At 30.7% G+C, this 21,060-nt stretch overlaps 3 protein-coding genes across 3 annotated transcripts; 2 read left to right on the top strand and 1 right to left on the bottom strand.

Annotated features, from left to right (window-relative positions):
- The first annotated feature begins 3,204 nt into the window (after positions 1–3,204).
- Positions 3,205–8,319, top strand: LOC126841577 (15-hydroxyprostaglandin dehydrogenase [NAD(+)]-like). Its single transcript, XM_050578159.1, has 7 exons — positions 3,205–3,319; positions 3,452–3,624; positions 4,288–4,411; positions 4,957–5,069; positions 6,046–6,222; positions 6,290–6,447; positions 8,193–8,319. The coding sequence occupies exons 2-7, from the start codon at positions 3,532–3,534 to the stop codon at positions 8,317–8,319; spliced, it is 792 nt and encodes a 263-aa protein (XP_050434116.1). The 5' UTR covers positions 3,205–3,319; positions 3,452–3,531.
- Positions 8,320–9,686: 1,367 nt separating this feature from the next.
- LOC126841566 (major facilitator superfamily domain-containing protein 6-A-like) lies at positions 9,687–14,517 on the top strand. The gene is made up of 6 exons (XM_050578147.1): positions 9,687–9,744; positions 12,451–12,638; positions 12,829–12,965; positions 13,767–13,888; positions 13,963–14,205; positions 14,305–14,517. The coding sequence occupies exons 1-6, from the start codon at positions 9,687–9,689 to the stop codon at positions 14,475–14,477; spliced, it is 921 nt and encodes a 306-aa protein (XP_050434104.1). The 3' UTR covers positions 14,478–14,517.
- A 1,951-nt stretch (positions 14,518–16,468) lies between these two features.
- LOC126841565 (15-hydroxyprostaglandin dehydrogenase [NAD(+)]-like) lies at positions 16,469–20,767 on the bottom strand. Its single transcript, XM_050578146.1, has 6 exons — positions 20,675–20,767; positions 19,986–20,109; positions 19,344–19,456; positions 18,209–18,385; positions 17,984–18,141; positions 16,469–16,589 (listed from the first exon to the last, which is right to left on the bottom strand). Exons 1-6 carry the CDS (start codon positions 20,765–20,767, stop codon positions 16,469–16,471), a joined length of 786 nt encoding a protein of 261 aa, XP_050434103.1.
- Between the last annotated feature and the right edge of the window lie 293 nt (positions 20,768–21,060).

Genomic DNA, 21,060 nt, shown 5'->3' with positions numbered 1-21,060 from the left:
TTGACTTTACCGTAAATCTGAGCCCACCAAACGATTCATTGTGCAAATTGAAATAAAACAGTGTAGCCGATTCGATTTTGCCAAAATGTGAGATTTGAGGTTCGTCATCTTAAGCGACAATTATTATGCATTTGTAAAATTATTTTAAAAATAACTTTAAATAATTTATTTCGCTCATATCCTCTATTATCAATCCCCCTGAAACGTACTTAACCTTTAACCACACGCGTTAGTGTATTTTGTATACCAAACTTTTATTTAATTTATTTTTTATTGTTTTAAACAAATTGTTACGACTAAATATAAAAACAAAAATCAAAATATTTCAATTAACTTGATACACAAGTTGTGGGACCCAGTTTTGTTAATAATATATCTTTTTTTATTACTATATTTCTCCTTAAGTATCGACGTAGGTATCAGGAAACAACAAAATCTTTTTTCGCCAATTCCTAAGACAATATTGGTGAAAAGCAAAAATATTTGTCGAAATTGTGAAAAACTACCAAAATGAACCATCCGCTATGTGAGGTAAACAACATATTAATAACAAGATGAATACTGGCAGAATCTGGTAAATAATAATTGGACAAATGTTTCCAACAGCAGTTAGAAAGTTCATGAGCAATTATTACTGAATCAAATTTTTTAGGTATTTTATAAAACAAAACGTATTGTTCTTTTTTATTTCGATGCGAATGAATATGTTTGACTTTCAAACACCGTCGTGCCAAAATATAATTAAGATTGAGTTCTCTTTTTTTATTCAATCGATTAGTTACAGAAATGTACACAAAAAATCCAGAAATTATAAAACATATTTCATCAAGAACGGGTGTGTTCAGCCAATCTATCCAAAAATGTGTCATCAACTGAAACATACATATAAGATGCATTAGGTATTGTTGAAATATTGTTGATAAATACCTTCAAACACCAGAAATAAAATTCCAACTTAGTTTCCAGATAATAGCAAAACCATTTTTAAGATGTTATGTTTTATATTACAGGAATTTTACATAATTAACATATTGTAAAAACTGAATAAATTATGATATTGAAATGATAATTAAAAAATTATTTCGACATCAGCCAAGCTAAGGTCATGCTCAATTTTTTTTAATAATATTACATAATTAACACATTGTAAAAACTGAAAAATTATGAAAAAAATAATGTTATTGAAATAATAATTAAAAAAATTATTCAGCATTGGCCAAGCTAAGGTCATGCCCGATTTTTGTATGATATTAAAATGATAATTGAAAAATGATCATTTTTAATATTTGGGTATTTTGAACTAGCAACGAAAGTCAAAACATTCAGTTTTATACATATTATTATAACATTATTTTCTAGTATTCACTAAAAATAATAATTTATAATAGATAAATCGAATTATGTAAGAATATTTAATTATTATTTAAAAATAATTATATATAATCATTTATGAAGGGGTTTTGTTCAAAATGTAGGTAATTCGTATGAAAAAAAAAACCGTTTACCTGAAAAATACATAAAAAGTAGTTTTTTAATTCTGACGCGTTATACTTTTATAAATTTGTTAATAACAATTGTTCAACCAACAAAAAGATATTTAATTAAACGAACTTAACCCTTTTCATATAATAACAAGTTACTTAGTCCCCACTACGTTTGCTGCAAGATCAGTATTAAAATCATGCTGAAAACAAGTATACATTATATTATTAACTCACTCGGTATTTATTTCATAAAAAAATTCTACAAACAACGCATTAGAATATCGATCAGTGTGCACCAAGTTGGATGATCTTTTCAACGTCTATAGAGCAGAAACAACAGACACTTTGATCGTTAAGTTACAACGTGAAAAAATTAGCGTCAACAATTGTTCCATCGATGCCCTAACTTTGAGGGAATTTACAATTTTGATCAATCTAAAAATAAGACAAATTAAAAACAATTGTTTTTATATTTATCCACAACATAAATTGCTTTTTTTTTATGGGCGTGACAAATTTGTTGTTATACTACTATCAGAAGTGAATTTATATATACCTTAACATTTTTTTGAAGTAAGAACTAACCGGTTCTAGACGCTGCTCCAGTAACTAAAACCACTTGATTTGCCCGTTCCACGGTAGGCTCGATTTTTTTTTTTGTAACTTTTAAGTAAGCCAAGGCTAATTTGATTGCAATCCGATCGATTGTTGTCGTTTGGAAACAACCTCAATAAATTCACTTTTCGGTACAAGCTGTATGAAGTCTGATATCGAAATAATATTGATCGACACTCGACCTTGTACGATAACATTATTATAATACAAATAGTAATAATTTCTAGTTTAACTTACTCAACCAATATTATTCATGTTTTTTTAATGATGTACTGCATTCGTCAATTGTTTTTACTCAGCTACCAAACAAAGCCGTTTAATAAATGGATAACTGAATCTTAACCGTTCAGTGCCCGTTGTAACAGAAATTCAACATGTTTGTGAATATAAAATACATTTAATTTGGATTGCACCTTATAGTTGTTGAAGAAATCACTATCAACGGGCTATTTTTTAGATACAATCATTTTTTCCAAATTTCTAAAAGTTTAATCTTTATGCAAATATTGTATGTTATAAAATTTGAAAAATTAACCCCATTCTACGGACTTCTTGTTGTATATCCAGATGCCAGATGGAAATTTGTTATTTACACTATAGTTCACTAGTGCCCAGTGTCAAACTAGATGTTAAACACTTGAGATATTTTGAGAGATATATGAAAAGGTCGATGAGAACCCACATTTGGCAACCCAACAACATGCCTCGAATTATATATTTATTTATTTTTTTAGTGATAGACACCGTGTCATTTAGGAATAATTTATGATTTTACCAATAGCTAATTTTTTTATAAAACTTAATTATTAATTGTCTACCATAGTGACTAGCCTTACGTTGAAATTTAATATGAGATATTAATTACGCACTGTTGGTAACATCATACAATGCTACAATTCAATTTATTCCCAATGTAAATAACACAAGGTTATACAATGAAAAATAATAATATACATATTATAACAATGAATAAATATTTATACATATATATATGTATATATATATATATTTATATATATATATATATTATAATCGTTCACACACAAGCATAATAATGAATAATACAGTATATTAAAATATTATAATTTTACTCTAATTACCGAGTAATAACTGCTGTATGGTTATTGTTTGAACCTTACAAGTAGACAATTTTTTTGAAACTATTTTAGTAGGATTGCAGAAACACATCAGAACGGACTTGTCCTTTGTAGAGTAAAATCGTAAGTACACAAAATTATTATTCTCTTATAACATCATATTCTCAGAACTGTGCGAATGTTTGATTAAAATGCATTTAAATACAATATTTTTATATCCTAGTCATATATATTTCTCTGCTCGCCTGTTTGCAGTAACGTCAGTGGTAAACAAATTCTGTGTGTTATAATAATTATAACCGGAACTACTTACAAATAACAAAATCGAACCTACCATGGAATTTGTAAATCAAGTTGCTTTAGTTACTGGTGCAGCGTCTGGAATCGGTTATGCTTACACCAAGTACTTACTTCAAAATAATGTTAAGGTATGTATATTTATTTATATATATATATATATATATATATATATATATATATATATTATAAAAGTAAGAAAAATATACTTCTGATGGTAGGGATATAATAAATTTATCACGCTCATAAAATGAGAAATTTATGTTGTTGACAAATATAACCCATAAACTTCTTGAGTGATAATTGATTTTCTTTAGATAAAGTGGTAGAAATAAAATCTGAAAAGTTTACCCATTTCTACTACGGATTTGTTTTTATACTATTCAGGCTAAAAACTAACAAAACAATTTCAGTTTTTTTTTTAATAAGAAGGAAACCCCTTATTGAAATTATTTTCAAGAAAAAAACAATTTGAGCTTAGTCGAATTATCTCATAGTTCATATGAAATATTCTTTAGTAATATTATTATGTGTAAATAGATGGACACTTGTTCTTTATGTTGCTTTTTGTATGTGTAGTTCTAAGCCTCAATGAGACTTAAAATTAGACTGAATGTACATTTAGAGTTTGACCCATAACCTAAACGATTCCCTGAACATTTTTAGAAAAACTTTTAATTGGGAAAACTAAAAATTTTAACTACACTAATTATTGTTTTACAAGTTTTTTGCAATTGGATTTTAATTAATAACACAATTTTAACATTCATAACAAAATCTCTTTTTTTTTTTAGGTAGCGCTTTGTGACATAAACATCAAGCAATGCCAATCCGTTTCCAATGAATTTGCACAGACATACGGTCACGATAAAGTTTTAGCGTTACATTGTGACGTCACTAGCGATTTGGTATTCGAAAGTAATAATTATAACTCGTATTGTAATAATTTATTCTACACAGTTTTTTAGTTTAAACGCTAATATTTATTGAAAAATAAGGCAAACGCTAAATAACTATTATAAATATGCGTATGCCTCAATTTAAAAAAAAAAATTAAAATAAATAATAAACAATATTATTGAATTGTACAAAAGTTATTTTCTTCATTTCTCAAGTCACGAATAACTCAATTCGTATGTACTTTAAGTACATACTTACTTCACTTTTTTGAAAAAAAAAATATTTAATTCCCACTAATTTTATTTCCACGCAATAGTGAAATTAGTAATATATGACTAATTTGTTGTTTTGCTCATTATTAGAGTAAAATAGTCATGTTTAAAAAGTTAACTTAATGAAATCACTAAAATGACAGTTTTTCAAGTCATCTTTGAACTCGAAAAAAAAATATCCAACTCTGTGCATCGTATACCAGCTCTTTGGTGCGAAGCTAAGCATAGGCTATTTCTCTCCATCTAGCTTAAACGTCATAAAGATTATGATGTTGTGTAATTATTTTTCAGACGCATTCAAGTCGTGTATAGACCACTTTAAGAGATTGGACATAGTCGTCAACAATGCGGGAATATTTAACGAAACGATGGAAAAGTGGGAGTCTACAATTAACGTTAACTATGTAGGTAGCTTGCAAGCCAATGATTTGCTTAACTTATATTTAATATTTGAAAAAATCGTTTCAATCTTAACCTTTATACGGCAGACATTAAATCGTGGGCATGTCTTTTGGTCAGCAAATATTCTGTCCCTTATCAGCTGATACTCTAGTCCAATATATCTTATCAGTTATCCGAATTTCCACTTATGCCTATACCATGCCTACCTCATCTTCCAGAGTAATATAGAGGAGCCAAGTGACTGCTTCTTGCAGTGCAGCTACTTTAGAAGAAACACATTTCTGATACGGTTATTGGTAAACAATAATTGTTTTAGAACAGAATGACTATTACCCAGAAGAAAAACAGCTATTAAGATCATAAATTTCGTTACTAAAATTCTGGAAAAATGTATTGTAGTCAGAAATCGTCCTTAATTGAAATTTATCCTTTGCCACCGAAACTGATTTCACAAATTTTGGGTAAAGAAATGAAAAGTGTCACCAGAACTGATAGAAAAATAATACTTATCTTTATACCGTCTACACTGATTAGCCCGTAGGTGTAACAAAAAAATTCTACCATAAGAACATATGTAATTCTTAAAAAGTTTCTCTGCTGGTTGTTTTGTGATATTATCTCAAATCGTGTTCATGATCTGTAATCATGCAGCTTGCCTAAATATATATTTTATACATTTATTTTTTTTTTTCTCTTTATTTGTAGTCAAAATGTAAAGAGGGGTCACTTGTCCGTTGTCGAACCAATGTGGTATGCAGGCGATGTAGGGAACGAAACGACTCTTCTTAACTATTACTCTTTGCCAGCTGATTCTTTTATTAATATTCTCTTATCAGTCATCCATGAGTTATCGATTTCACCTTATTACTATCCCATCTCCTACCCACTTTCATTGTGTTACGTGATGCGATCAAAGGCGTCACGAAACTTTTATAAACAGACTTCAGAAGGTTCTTCAGAATTTTTTTGTTTCCTTAGGGAGGTGTGGTCAGGGGCACCATGTTGGCGATTAAGTATATGGGCAAGCCGTACGGCGGCAACGGAGGAACTGTTGTGCAGACTGCGTCCACAGCTGCTTTTGTTGGAAATTTGTTTATATGTCCAATATACAGATCTACAAAACGGGCCATCGTAGAATTCACCAGAGCGATCGGCGTAATATATTGCAAACACATTATATTATGTTGATGTTTGTACGCTTTAAGTGAGTTTTATGTTAAAGCACAAGAAATCATTCGAGCATTTAAACGTCAGAGTTATGGCGCTGTGTCCAGGATTCTCGCAGACGCCAATGATGGAAAGCGACAGGTCCAGTGTGTACTTGATCAAAGAGTTCAGTAAAATGGAAAAACAAATGGAGGCCACGTTAGCGGTGCAAAGGTATAAACTGTTATGCAATTAGAATTTCGTTTTTATCTTAAAAAATCCGTCAAGTGGATCTTAAGTGTTATTAGCTTCGCGGGGTTTTAAGTTTTGTTAAAAGATAACGAGTCTCTTGAAATCCATTTCCATGTAGTTCACCTTTTCCGCGATCAACTGCTTGGTTTTAGTTTTCAGTGATCGAACTTAGGAAATATTATGCATGTGAATTTTAAGTATGAAAATATTAAGTATACTGAAGACATGCTGGCCATTAATACCATCAGCTAGTGTTTTGTGGTCATGGTCATTTTTTCCCTCCTCTGCTCTACCTTTAACTACGATCTTCGCACCTCCCTTCCATTGATCACATATTATCTCGTAAGTTAGTATTCTTTTGTCAGCTGTCTTTTATCAGCATCTTTAATCATCACGAACTGGACGTACGAAAACAGACAGCAGAGTAACTTCTGTTGTGTCTAACCCCTAAAGGTAAGCAACTAAAATCAGGCGTAACTCGACGTGAACATTTATTTGGATTCAGTCTATTTGGAATTAGCGCCATTGCGACAACGGAAAGTTAGGTAAGGTTTGATTAAGTAAAGCTACATTACCGGAGGAAGAGAGCAGAGGAGAGGAAAGGAGAGAAATACAAATATAAGGATCAATTATATGTTATAGCTCGGTTCTAGATCTACTTTCTGACTAATCTTCAGACCTAAAACCCGAAAACTTTTCTAAAAATGTCCACCTCTTCTAGGACAAAGGGTTTGTGGTCTTTTTTTGGTTTGTCAACATTTATCGGTAGTATTTTATCTAAAGAATATTCCGTACAAAATTGAACTAATTGGGCTGTTAAAAAAAAGTTATAGCGTGTCGTAATTTTAAGTTGAAAATATGTAAATGTTTTGGATGTTTTTTTAATTTTTAAAGGAGAGGGTTGAATTCTAGTTAGACTTGAGTTATTTGGTCCGCAGTAAAAAAACATTATTGTAATCTCAGCTATAGTCGTGGGCACATGAAGGTGATGATGCGGCACGTTATTTTTCTGGCGGCAAATAAGGAGCCGTATTTATTTTTACAAATTTTAAAATTATTTAAAATAGAACTCGTGTCTCATTAAATAATTTTCTTACGAAAAAAATAATTTCAGATTTGAAATCGGGAAAAAAAACTTTTTGAATTGATATGTAACATGATTTTTTGGTATCTGGCCACTCATACGTCCACAGGGTGGACACTAAAAGGCCGTCATATTTTAATATAAAATATTTCCAAGGACACAATTGAACTGATAATATAATTCTTACCCAAAATGATGTGTCACATGCCATAATATGTTGGTTTTGGTCACATGCCGGCCACTCAATGGCCACTCGGTAGATGCAAGTGTGGCCACTGGATACATTTAAATTCAACAAGATTTTTTTTCTTGATCTCAAATCTGAAATTATTTTTTTCATAAGACAATTTTTTATGAGATACGAGTTCTATTTTTTTAAATTAAAAAAAAAAAAATTAATACCATTTATAGTGCTCATAGAGCATCCTGAATGCCTCATTTGAAGCTCAGTAGAACTTTACTTTACATCCTGTATATTTTGCCAAGCGCTGTTGCTCCTGTCTGTCGTATCGTCTTGCGTTGGGGGGGAATCACCAACCACATATTCATTTGGTTAAGACTATAATGCATGCCAGCTAAAAATATATTATGCAGTTATGACTTTGTATTTTATTATAAAATTGACCAAACTTAATTTTTTCAGACCCGAAAGTGTAGCAAAAGGGTTAATCGAAATACTGAAACACGGTGAAACCGGCGACTGTTGGATAGTGGAAAACGATGAAAAACCGCGACCGGCTAACTTAAAGTATTTTAAAAATAAATTATAGTATTACTAAAGAATTACTTACTTTTTATTCTTCTTAGCTCTACCAATTTATGTTAACTTTATAAAAAACCGATAAACAACTTTATTCACTTTAAATATGTGTTCATGTTCACGGTTACTTTCATCCTCTCCTCTTTCTTCTCTTTTCCTTTCCATCTTCTCATCATTCTTCTCCACCTCTTAATTTCCTTGTTCCTTTCTCTCGATTATCATTTCCGTCCCTACTATTCTCTCCGCCATCGAATTCATGATGTCTCAAGTTCAGGTAAGGCTTAACCTTAATGTAACCAACCCGTACTTGTATTATACAAATCTAAACTAATCCTACCATAAGCGTGACGCTAATTTTCGACAAACCCCCAACCATGAGACATATCACTCATGTCCATAGATTGATAAGTTTTAGGTCTTCACCACCACCGGCTAGTGTTCAGGTTCATGGTGATGTTCATTTTTCTCCGCTCCATCCATTACAATATTCTCCACCACCCTTCATCTAAATGCTCTTGCATACCCTTTCTTCACTCTATCTACAAAGTTACGAAAAACTGCGACCGGCTAACTTACCCGACATACCGTACTGATGAAATTTTAGATTAATGATAAATAATCATAGAATTTTGATCGATAATGCAATTTTGAGTTTATATAATACAGTTATTATTAATTGTTTAAGTATAAAACGGAGATGATGCACTCCCAAATATTTTAACAATAAATTATAGTATTACTAAAAATGGTGGAATTCTGCATTTTTTAGCGAAATTTAAAAAATGACTTATTTTTTTAAGCGCCATATCTCGGTAATGAGTTAACATACAAACATGTTTGAATAGTCATGTAATATTGTATTCTCTTCACAGATAAATGCGATTTGAGTAAGTTTCAGAACAAAAAAATACCTAGAAAAGCCAGTAGATAGGCGATGGGGTCATAGTGTCAACAAAGCCTATTGAAGGGGCAGGGGAAAATCACAAGTCTGTAAGAACTATTAAAAATTCAAAAATATGTAAATTTGTTGGGTGTTTTTCTCGATTTCAAAATTCAAATATCGTTTTTGTGTGTACAAGGGTCTCACAGTCTATAACGTTTTAAAATAAATGACTTTAAAGTTAAAATTGTTAAGAAGAAAAAAACTACCGTCCTTTCAAATAAAATGAAATTATATACAAATATTTAAAAAAAAAATGTCTAAATACTCCTAAACAGCAGTTAATAGTAATTTGTCTTAAGGTTAAAATTCCATACAAATTTGGAGCTAATTCCAATAATTTAAAAAAAAAAATAAAATAAAATAAAAAAACAGTTAGAATTATTATGACTGAAAATGATAAAATCACCTTTAAATAAATGCTTCAATGAGAATCAATGGATAATAGGGTAACTCTAGTACAGTCGAAACCTAGTACTGTACAAAACAACACAGGTAGAAAATATTATCCTTAAGTGAGTAGTAGTATGTAGTAGTAAGTGAGAATACAGCAGCTCTACAGTATTTGTAATTAGTGAGTTTTTATATTATATCATTTTATTTGAATCCAATATTTGGTTGGAGCATAAATAATAGTAAATATAAATAACTATAACATCCAACTTGAAAAGTGATAGAGTTAAGGAACACCCTATTTAATGGTGCCAATAACAAGGCTCTAATAGTCATCTAGTCATGTTTGTTGTATGTTGTATTATTGGTTTAATTGATTTAATGTTGTTTTATTTGATTTATGTATATGAATTATTCTTAATATATCCAGTTAAAACCAATTATTCTAGTCAGCAACCATTAATTTGATCCAAGGTTATTAGCTTTCAATTTTATTAATTTAAATATTTGATCACTGCATATGAGAAATGGGTATAGTATAAATTTGAGACTATTGCCGTGTGGGAGCATACCAAATAAATATTCCCTATGAATTTCAGTTTGATCCGACTCTTTTTCTCAAAATTATAGGCAGCAAAAGTCCAATATAAAACACACCCCATGATATAGAGTTATAAATATTATACAAAATGTTTCCTGCAAATAAAAAAAGAAACGAACAACTGTGGACTATGCTATCCATATGATATATATATATTTATTTATTTTTTGAGATATTGTATCTTACCAGAAAAGAATAAACAGAATAAAGGTATAAAAGAATCCGAACGAAATGGTTGCAGTTAAAAATACGATTACTCTAAAATCAGTTAAAACTCTTTTCATATTGCCACTAAAAGTTTCTGTTTTTTTAACTTGTTCAACCTGAAATTATACAGATTTATAGTGTACTTTATTAGAAAAACCTCTGTACCAAAATGATATAACATTACAATAATAACAGATAGTATAATTAACAGCCTCTCAACATTTTTAAGGTTTCGGTAATCACCATATTAATTTGTTTGATAGAACAAATTGGGTGAAACCAAAATGTATTCTAAATATGGTTTACCTTGATTTTAGCTGAAACGTAAATGTCGAAGGCTACGCATATTAATGTTATCACGAATCCGGGTCTAAAGTCTTTATGAGCTTGTCCTTTGCTTAACCAGTCGACCACCACCCCAGACACTATAGAAGTTATACCGTAACCAATTGCTCCCCAAACTCTTTGTGTACATTGTCTCCTGGCGAAGAAAAAAAAAATTTTATTTACGAATAATATTGTAAAAAAAACAAAATAGATTAATGTTACATTCTACCTAAGCATGAAAACATCTATGATTTGTGAAAAAATGCTTATCGACTAGTCACTGATGAGTATACCTAGTAGACTGACACAGATCGTATCCTCCATGAGCGACCGCATTACAGATCCAAGGCACACGAAAAACAATAGAAAAAAGAACACCCATTACAGCAAGGTCTTAAACACGACATCATCAGCGATACTTTCTGCGACCGTTGCACCAGGTATAAATATCAATCCGAGAACTGCTACTGCTATAAGCACCTCTCCAATGAGAAACATCAATTTTCGGCTCTGGTAGGCGTCCGCGATGCTTCCTAGCGTAGGTCGTACAACAAGACTAGGTATCTGCAAACCGGTCAAAGTGATTCCCATCACCAATGCGGAATAACCTCGTTGTTTTCCAATAGTGGCGAAAAACGGAACAGGCGCGTAGGCTAATGTTAAAAAATATAGAAATAGAACGTTTATAATTAATAAAAAAAATTGCTACTACTTTTCAACGAAACAATAAAAAATAAACAACTTATTCTTTCTTAGATGATTCGAATATATTTTGTTTTTATTCGGACAACTATTTTTTCACAAACAAGTTTTTTTTAATTATCTCGACAAATAACTTTTTCATGCTGGATGAAAAAAATCAATTTTACTACAAAAACAATTTACCAATCATTTGTAGCACATTTTAAAATAAAATGTCAATTACTTTTAAAACAGCCGAAAATTAACTACAGTTTTAAATAATGTAAAATATCGTTAAATTGTTTACTATAAATAAAAGCGTGGGCCCTATTCAACAAAGTCCAAATTCATTGAGTTAAGTATTATAAAATGTATGTGTCACGCACTAATATTGAACCAAATTTAAATTATGACAACAACATACAATATCATGCATTATCTGAAATGTTGTCTGATACGTTTAGTAGAGACTTTGCTGAATAGGACCCACGCTTTTCTTTTTAGTCAAAAATTTAAAACGTTTAACTTTATATAAAATTGTAGTTAATTTTATCTAGCTGGTTCTTTGGGGAGGGGGGGTAAAAGTTGAAAAAATGTATTTCTTCACAGTTAAAATTTGAAAATAACAAAAAAACCCATACGAGTTATAAAGTTTGGACTTTTGCTGCCTATAATTTTGAGAAAAAGAGTCGGATCAAATTGAAATTCATAGGGAATATTTATTTGGTATGCTCCCACATGGCAATACAGACCTTGCTGTAATGGGTGTTCTTTTTTCTATTGTTTTTCGTGTGCCTTGGATCTGTAATGCGGTCGCTCATGGAGGATACGATCTGTGTCAGTCTACTAGGTATACTCATCAGTGACTAGTTGATAAGCATTTTTTCACAAATCATAAAATATGTTTTCATGCTTAGGTAGAATGTAACATTAATCTATTTTGTTTTTTTACAATATTATTCGTAAATAAAAATTTTTTTTTTCTTCGCCAGGAGACAATGTACACAATTACAGAAAACAAAGAGTTTGGGGAGCAATTGGTTACGGTATAACTTCTATAGTGTCTGGGGTGGTGGTCGACTGGTTAAGCAAAGGACAAGCTCATAAAGACTTTAGACCCGGATTCGTGATAACATTAATATGCGTAGCCTTCGACATTTACGTTTCAGCTAAAATCAAGGTAAACCATATTTAGAATACATTTTGGTTTCACCCAATTTGTTCTATCAAACAAATTAATATGGTGATTACCGAAACCTTAAAAATGTTGAGAGGCTGTTAATTATACTATCTGTTATTATTGTAAAGTTATATCATTTCGGTACAGAGGTTTTTCTAATAAAGTACACTATAAATCTGTATAATTTCAGGTTGAACAAGTTAAAAAAACAGAAACTTTTAGTGGCAATATGAAAAGAGTTTTAACTGATTTTAGAGTAATCGTATTTTTAACTGCAACCATTTCGTTCGGATTCTTTTATACCTTAATTCTGTTTTTTCTTTTCTGGTAAGATACAATATCTCAAAAAAAAAAAAAATATATACATCATATGGATAGCATAGTCCACAGTTGTTCGTTTCTTTTTTTATTTGCAGGAAACATTTTGTATAATATTTATAACTCTATATCATGGGGTGTGTTTTATATAATTGCAAGTCCTCTAACAGTGAAAACATGAATCTTTGTGATCCAATATTCGTACAAAAATAATTGTAATGGGCAATTTTAAGTACTATTTTTTATGCTTTACCTAATACCAAAAAAAAAAAAGAAATGCGCTTATGCAGGGTGAACATTTTGTCGTGAACCACTCAACATATCATAGGATTAAATTATAAATTATTAATTGTTTTTATAAAGTATGATCTCAATTTTTCATAGTTAACATTTTTTTACAGTACTCTTAACTTATTATTTTGATGGCCACTTTTCAAACATAAAACGTAACGCAAACGATTCATTAATTTTTTTAAATTGAGAATAGTGTACTAAAAATTTTGACTGGTAACCAGTCAACAAGATAACTAGTTTCGGATAACTATTTTTAATATTATAAGTTTTAAAGTTAGGATGGGAAAAATAGGAATCATATTGTATAAAAAAAAGTTATAAAAAAATAATTTCTTATCAACCCTGTGACATATTGTGTGGTTCACGATAAACTGACCAACCTGTACATATCTGTGTACCGTGTCATCGATATATAGATTCCAAAACATAATTTTGAAGAAAACAAATAATAACCATTTTTATTCACCTTGTAAAATTTTAACTAACAATAAATATTTTTTTTATTTCCACATTTAGGTACCTTGAAGACATAACCAATTTATATCATCCTGAATATGAACCCTATATAAAAACTATTCAAGGGCTTTCTCAGACTATTCAATGTTTTTTAGGTGAAATACCGTTCTATTTTGTTTCTAGTAAGTGATAATTTGTTTGTTTAGGCATGGAATAAAAATTGCAAATAACATAAATGTTATCTTGTATTTATAAGGTTATATAATAAAAAAGGTGGGTCATATGAACGTGTTTTCATTGACGTTTATCGGTTATGCAATCAGATTTATTCTTTATTCGATTATTGAAAATCCGGTGGTTGCTTTGAGCGTTGAAATACTTCATGGAATCACTTTCGCACTACCGTACTCTGCCGGAGTCGCGTATGCCGCTAAACTGGCTCCAGTTGGTGCAGAAGGGACGATGCAGGGATTGGTTGGAATGGCCATGAAGGGCATAGGTTTGCAATAGTTGAAGTTTATATTCATCTACATTGATGATTTATTGTTTTGTGTACAATAATATTGGTTTAATTTACAGATATTTTGTATTCTTTTAGGTATTTCGATGGGAAATTTTGTTGGAGGTTATGTGATTAAGAATTTAGGAATCATAGATGCTTTTAGAATATTCGGTATAGGTTCGCTTATGGTTTGTATCGTTATATCAATAACGAATCTTATTGTAAACCGGATGTACAAAACCGAAAATAATGTTGTCCAGACTAGTTAAAATCATTCGATAAGGACCTATTGTTGTATGGTCATAATTAAATCACAATGAATAAACTGATAATGTATTTTTGTTTTGTAAATATTGTAAAATATAAGTATTCCTCAAAGGCAATGTTCTTATACATCATACTTAATAATGTAACTGTACTAACAACAATGTGGTCGATAAAAATCTAACTTAATGTTTAAAAACGTTTAATTTTAAGTGTTTAGAACTGAGAATTAGACCGCAAAACATCAAATCTAACTCAAATTTACATTAAAAATAAGAGTAATATACAGCGTGACCACGAAAACACTTAACATTTTCAACAAGGCAAAATAATATAAATTTTTGAAAAAAACAATTTTTTAACTTATGTAATATGTTTTTGGATGTATGCCATTTTTTTTACTGCAATTTTCGAAGAAAAAAAAATTATTATTTAACTTGATATTATGTAATAGAATGTTTGCAGGTGTTAGCCATTTTCTTCAAGTAGCAAACATGAGGTCAGGAATGTGAAGGAAGGTGATATTCATGAGTATTCCATGAGGCAATTTTCAATTATTTCGAGGAAGTTCTTCCTCACTCGTTCTAGTGTCTCCCTCGTGATTAGTGCCACCTCTGTACGAATTGCCACTTTCAAATCATCCAAAGTAGGGGACCGTAAAATAAATGGTGTACACTTGTGAATCATAATTTTACATAATAACAAGTTAAATAAAATGTTTTTTTTCTCGAAAATTGTCGTAAAATAAATGGCATACACCCATAAACATGTCACATAAGTTTTAAAAAAATTTGTTCGAAAAATTAGTATTATTTTAATTTTTTGAAAAAATAATGTGTTTTCGTGGTCACCCTGTATATTATAAAGTGACTTTCAAGTGAAAAAACTACTCTTATAAGCATTTCACTAATAGTGCTAATAAAAAATGTTTTTATGAGTTTATGTTTAATATGACTCGACATAAAATTATGAGTTTAATTAACCGTAGTATTATTATATACTTCTTCGAAGATTGCAAGTTGAAAGAAACATTTTCAATAGTACATCTTCAACTTAAACAAAATATATTTAAGAATTATTAATGTACACCTTTTAATTCCTATAACATACCTAAATCTAAAACCATATTACTATTATTATTATTTTTTTTTGGTTTATACACCAATTATGTCTCAAAAATGAAGACACACTGGTGAAAAATATAAACTAATAACTTAATCAGCTCAAATTATTATAGTTTTATGAAATATATTATGTCAAAGAAATATTGTGGGTCTATATTTAAAACATAAATTAGTTTTCAACAAATGTAGGGACGGGGAGTAAATTTGTAGATAGAGTGAAGAAAGGGTATGTAAGAACATTTAGATGAAGGGTGGTGAGAATATTGTAATGGAGGGAGCGGAGAAAAATGAACATCACCATAAACCTAAACACTAACCGGTGGTGATGAAGACCTAAAAACTTATCAATCTATTGACATGAATGATATGTCTCATGGTTGGGGGTTTGTCGAAAATTAGCGTCACGCTTATGGTAGGATTAGTTTAGATTTGTATAATACAAGTACGGTTTGGTTACATTAAGGTTAAGCCTTACCTGAACTTGAGACATCATGAGTTTGATGGCGAAGAGAATAGTAGGGACAGAAATGGTAAACGAGAGAAAGGAACAAGGAAATTGAGAGGAGGAGAAGAATGATGAGAAGATGGAAAGGAAAAGAGAAGAAAGAGGAGAGGATGAAAGTAACCGTGAACATGAACACATATTTGAAGCGAATAGAGTTGTTTATCTGTTTTATATAAACTAAATATAAGTTGATAAAGCTAAGAAAAATACTAAGTAAGTAATTTTTTAGTCATATTATAATTTATTGTAAAAATACTTTTCAGTGCACCCTCTCCGTTTTATACTTGAAAAATTAATAATAACTGTTTTATATAAATTCAAATTCAATAAAAATTCTATGATTATTCATTATCAATCTATAGTTTCATCAGTACGGTATGTCGAGTAAGTTAGCCGGTCGCGGTTTTTCATCGTTTTCCACTATCCAACAGTCGCCGGTTTCGCCGTGTTTCAGTATTTCGATTAACCCTTTTGCTACACTTTCGGGTCTGAAAAAATTACGTTTTGTCAATTTTATAATAAAATACAAAGTTATAACTGCATAATATATTTTTAGCTGGCATGAATTATAGTCGTGGCCAAATTGATGTGCGGTTGGTGATTCCGTCCAACGCGAGACGATACGACACAAAGGAGCAACAACTGTTGGCGATATATACAGGGTGTAAAGTAAAGTTTTACCGAACATCAAATGAGACATTCAGGATGCTCTATGAGCACAATAAATTATATTCATTGTTTTTTATTTAAAAATTATAAAAAAATAGAACTCGTATCTCATAAAAAAATTGTCTTACGAAAAAAATAATTTCACATTTGAGATCAAGCAAAAAAACTTGTTGAATTGAAATGTAACATGAATTTTTGGTATCTGGCCTCACTTGCGTCCACCGAGTGGCCACTGATTGGCCGGCATGTGACCAAAACCAACATATGGCATGTGACACATCATTTTGGGTAAGAATTATTTTATCAATTCATTTGTGGCCTTAGAATTATTTTATATTAAAACATGCCGGCATTTTAGTGGCCACCTTGTGGACGCACGTGTAGCCGGATACCAAAAAATCATATTACATATCAATTCAAAAAATTTTAATTTCCCGATTTCAAATCTGAAATTAATTTTTTTCGTAAGAAAATTATTTAATGAGGTACAAGTTCTATTTTAAATAATTTTTTAAAATATGTAAAAAAGAAATACGGCTCCTAATTGGCCGCCAGAAAAATAACGTGAAGTCACCAACCGCACCTTCATTTGGCCACGACTACAGCTGTGATACAATGAGGTTTTTTACTGTATGAACGAATAACTCAAGATTAACTACAATTCAACCCTCTCCTTTAAAAATCGAAAACACATCCAAAACATTAACAAATTTTTAATTTAAAATTACGACACGCTATAACTTTTTAGAAGTTAGACTCTACAGAAGTTACTCTGCTGTCTGTTTTCGTACGTCCAGTTCGTGATGATTAAAGATGCTGATAAAAGACAGCTGACAAAAAATACGAACTTACGAGATAATATGTCATCAATGGAAGGAAGGTGCGAAGATCGTAGTTAAGGGTGGTGCAGAGGATGAAAGAAAATGACCATGACCACAAAATACTAGCCGATGGTTTTAATGGCCAGCATGTCGTCAGTATACTTAATATTTTCATATTTAAAATTCACATGCATAATATTTCCCAAGTTCGATGATTGAAAACTAAAACCAAGCAGTTGATCGCGGAAAAGGTGAACTACATGGAAATGGATTTCAAGAGACTCGTTATCTTTAAACAAAACTAAAAACCCCGCGGAGCTAATAACACTTAAGATCCACTTGACGGATTTTTTTAAATAAAAACGAAATTCTAATTGCATAACAGTTTATACATTTGCACCGGTAACGTGGCCACCATTTCGTTTGCTTTTTTACCGTACTCTTTGATCAAGTACACACTGGACCTGTCGCCTTCAATCATTGGCGTCCTTACGTATCCCGGACACAGCGCCATAATTCTGACGTTTAAATGCTCGAATGATTTCTTGTCCTTTAACATAAAACTCACTTAAAGCGTACAAACATCAACATAATATAATGTGTTTGCAATATATTACGCCGATCGCTCTGGTGAATTCTACGATGGCCCGTTTTGTAGATCTGTATATTGGACATATAAACAAATTTCCCATAAAAGCAGCTATGGACGCAGTCTGCACAACAGTTCCTCCGTTGCCATCGTACGGTCTGCCCATATACTTAATCGCCAACATAGTGCCCCTGACCACACCTCCCTAAGGAAAAAAACATTCTGAAGAACATTCTGAAGTCTGTTTATAAAAGTTTCGTGACGCCTTTGATCGCATGACGTAACACAATGAAAGTAGATAGGAGATGGGATAGTAATAAGGTGAAATCGATAACTCATGGATGACTGTAAGAGAATATTGATAAAAGAATCAGCTGGCAAAGAGTAATAGTATAGAGGAGTCGTTTCGTTCCCTACATCGCCTGCATACCACATTGGTTCGACAACGGACAAGTGACCCCTCTTTATATTTTGACTACAAATAAAGAGAAAAAATAAATAAATGCATAAAATATATATATTTTGACAAGCTGCATGATTACAGATCATGAACACGATTTGAGATAATATCACAAAACAACCAACAGAGAAACATTTTAAGAATTACATGAGTTCTTATGGGAGATTATTTTTGTCACACCTACGGGCTAATCAGTGTAGACGGTATAAAGATAAGTATTATTTTTCTCTTAGTTCTGGTGACACTTTTCATTTCTTAACTCAAAATTTGTGAAATCAGTTTCGGCAGCAAAGAAGAAATTTCTGACTACAATACATTTTTCCAGAATTTTAGTAACGAAATTTATGATCTCAATGGCTGTTTTTCTTCTGAATAATAGTCATTCTGTTCTAAAACAATTATTGTTTACCAATAACCGTATTAGAAATGTGTTTCTTCTAAAGTAGCTGCACTGCAAGAAGCAGTCACTTGGCTCCTCTATATTACTCTGGAAGATGAGGCGGGCATGGTATAGGCATAAGTGGAAATTCGGATAACTGATAAGATATATTGGACTAGAGAATCAGCTGATAAGAAACAGAACATTTGCTGACCAAACGACATGCCCACGATTTAATGTCTGTCGTATAAAGGTAAAGATTGAAACGATTTTTTCTAATTATAAATATAAGTTAAACAAATCATTGGCTTTCAAGCTACCTACATAGTTAACGTTAATTGTAGACTCCCACTTTTCCATCGTTTCGTTATATATTCCCGCATTGTTGACGACTATGTCCAATCTCTTAAAGTGGTCTATACACGACTTGAATGCATCTAAAAAATAATTACACAACATCATAATCTTTATGACGTTTTAGCTAGGTGGACAGAAATAGCCTATGCTTAGCTTCGCACCAAAGAGTTGGTATTCGATGAACAGAGTTGGACATTTTTTATTCGAGTTCAAAGCTGACTTGAAAAATTGTCATTTTAGTGTTTAATTAAGTTAATTTTTTAATCATGATTATTTTAATCTAATAGTAAGCAAAACAACAAATTAGTCATATATTACTAATTTCACTATTGCGTAGAAATAAAATTAGTGGTGATTAAAATATTAACTTTTTTTTACAAATAAGTAAAGTAAGTATGTACTTACAGTACATACGAAGAAAGTTATTCGTGACTTAAGAAATAACTTTAGTAAAATTTAATAATATAATTTATTATTTAATTTAATTTAAAAAAAAAACGCATATTTTATAATAGTTATTTAGCGTTTGCCTTATTTTTCAATAAATATTAGCGTTTAAACTAAAAACTGTGTAGAATAAATTATTACAATCTAAGTTATAATTATTACTTTCAAATATCACATCGTTAGTGACGTCACAATGTAACGCTAAGACTTCATCGTGGCCGAAGATCTGTGCAAATTCATTGGAAACGGATTGGCATTGCTTGATGTTTATGTCACAAAGCGCTACCTAAAAAAAGAGATTTTGTTATGAAGGTTGAAATTGTGTTGTTAATTAAAATCGAATTGCCTAAAATATTTCAAGGCATCGTTTAGGTTATGGAACCACTCTAAATGTACATTCAGTCTAATTTTAAGTCTATCAGTGAGGCTTAGAAATACACATACAAAAAGCTACAAAAGGAACAAGTTTCCATCCATTTACATATAAAAATATTACTAAAGAATATTTCATATGAACTATGAGATAATTCGACTAAGCTCAAATTGTTTTTTCTTGAAAATAATTTCAAAAAGGGGTTTCCTTCTTTTTTTTAAAAAAATCAATTGTTTTGTTAGTTTTTAGCCTGAATAGTATAAAAACAAATCCGAAGTAGAATTGGGTGAACTTTTTAAATTTTATTCCTACCACTTCATCTAAAGAAAATCAATTATCACTCAAGAAGTTTATGGGTTATATTTGTCAACAACATAAATTTCTCATTTTATGGGCGTGATCAATTTATTGTATCACTACCATCAGAAGTATATTTTTATTACTTTTATAATATATATATATAAGTAAATATACATACCTTAACATTATTTTGAAGTAAGTACTTGGTGTAAGCATAACCGATTCCAGACGCTGCACCAGTAACTAAAGCCACTTGATTTACAAATTCCATGGTATGTTCGATTTTGTTATTTGTAAGTAGTTCCGGTTATAATTATTATAACACACAGAATTTGTTTTCCACTGACGTTACTGCAAACAGGCGAGTAGAGAAATATATATGACTAGGATATCAAAAATTATTATATAAATGTATTTTATTCAAACATTTGCATAGTTCGAAGAATATAATATCATTAGAAAATAATTTTGTGTACTTACGATTTTACTCTACAAAGGACAAGTCCGTTCTTATGTGTTTCTGCAATACTATTAAAATAGTTTCAGAAAAATGTTCTGTTTGTA

The sequence above is a fragment of the Adelges cooleyi genome, unplaced genomic scaffold (assembly GCF_023614345.1).
Source record: "Adelges cooleyi isolate 19-005CV unplaced genomic scaffold, UGA_ACOO_1.1 ACOO_flye_CR_arks_rails_tigmint_CR_PRNA_394, whole genome shotgun sequence".
Classification (NCBI taxonomy): Eukaryota; Metazoa; Arthropoda; class Insecta; order Hemiptera; family Adelgidae; genus Adelges; species Adelges cooleyi.
Note: the sequence above shows the minus strand (reverse complement) of the source record. Positions and strands in the feature narration are given on the sequence as shown.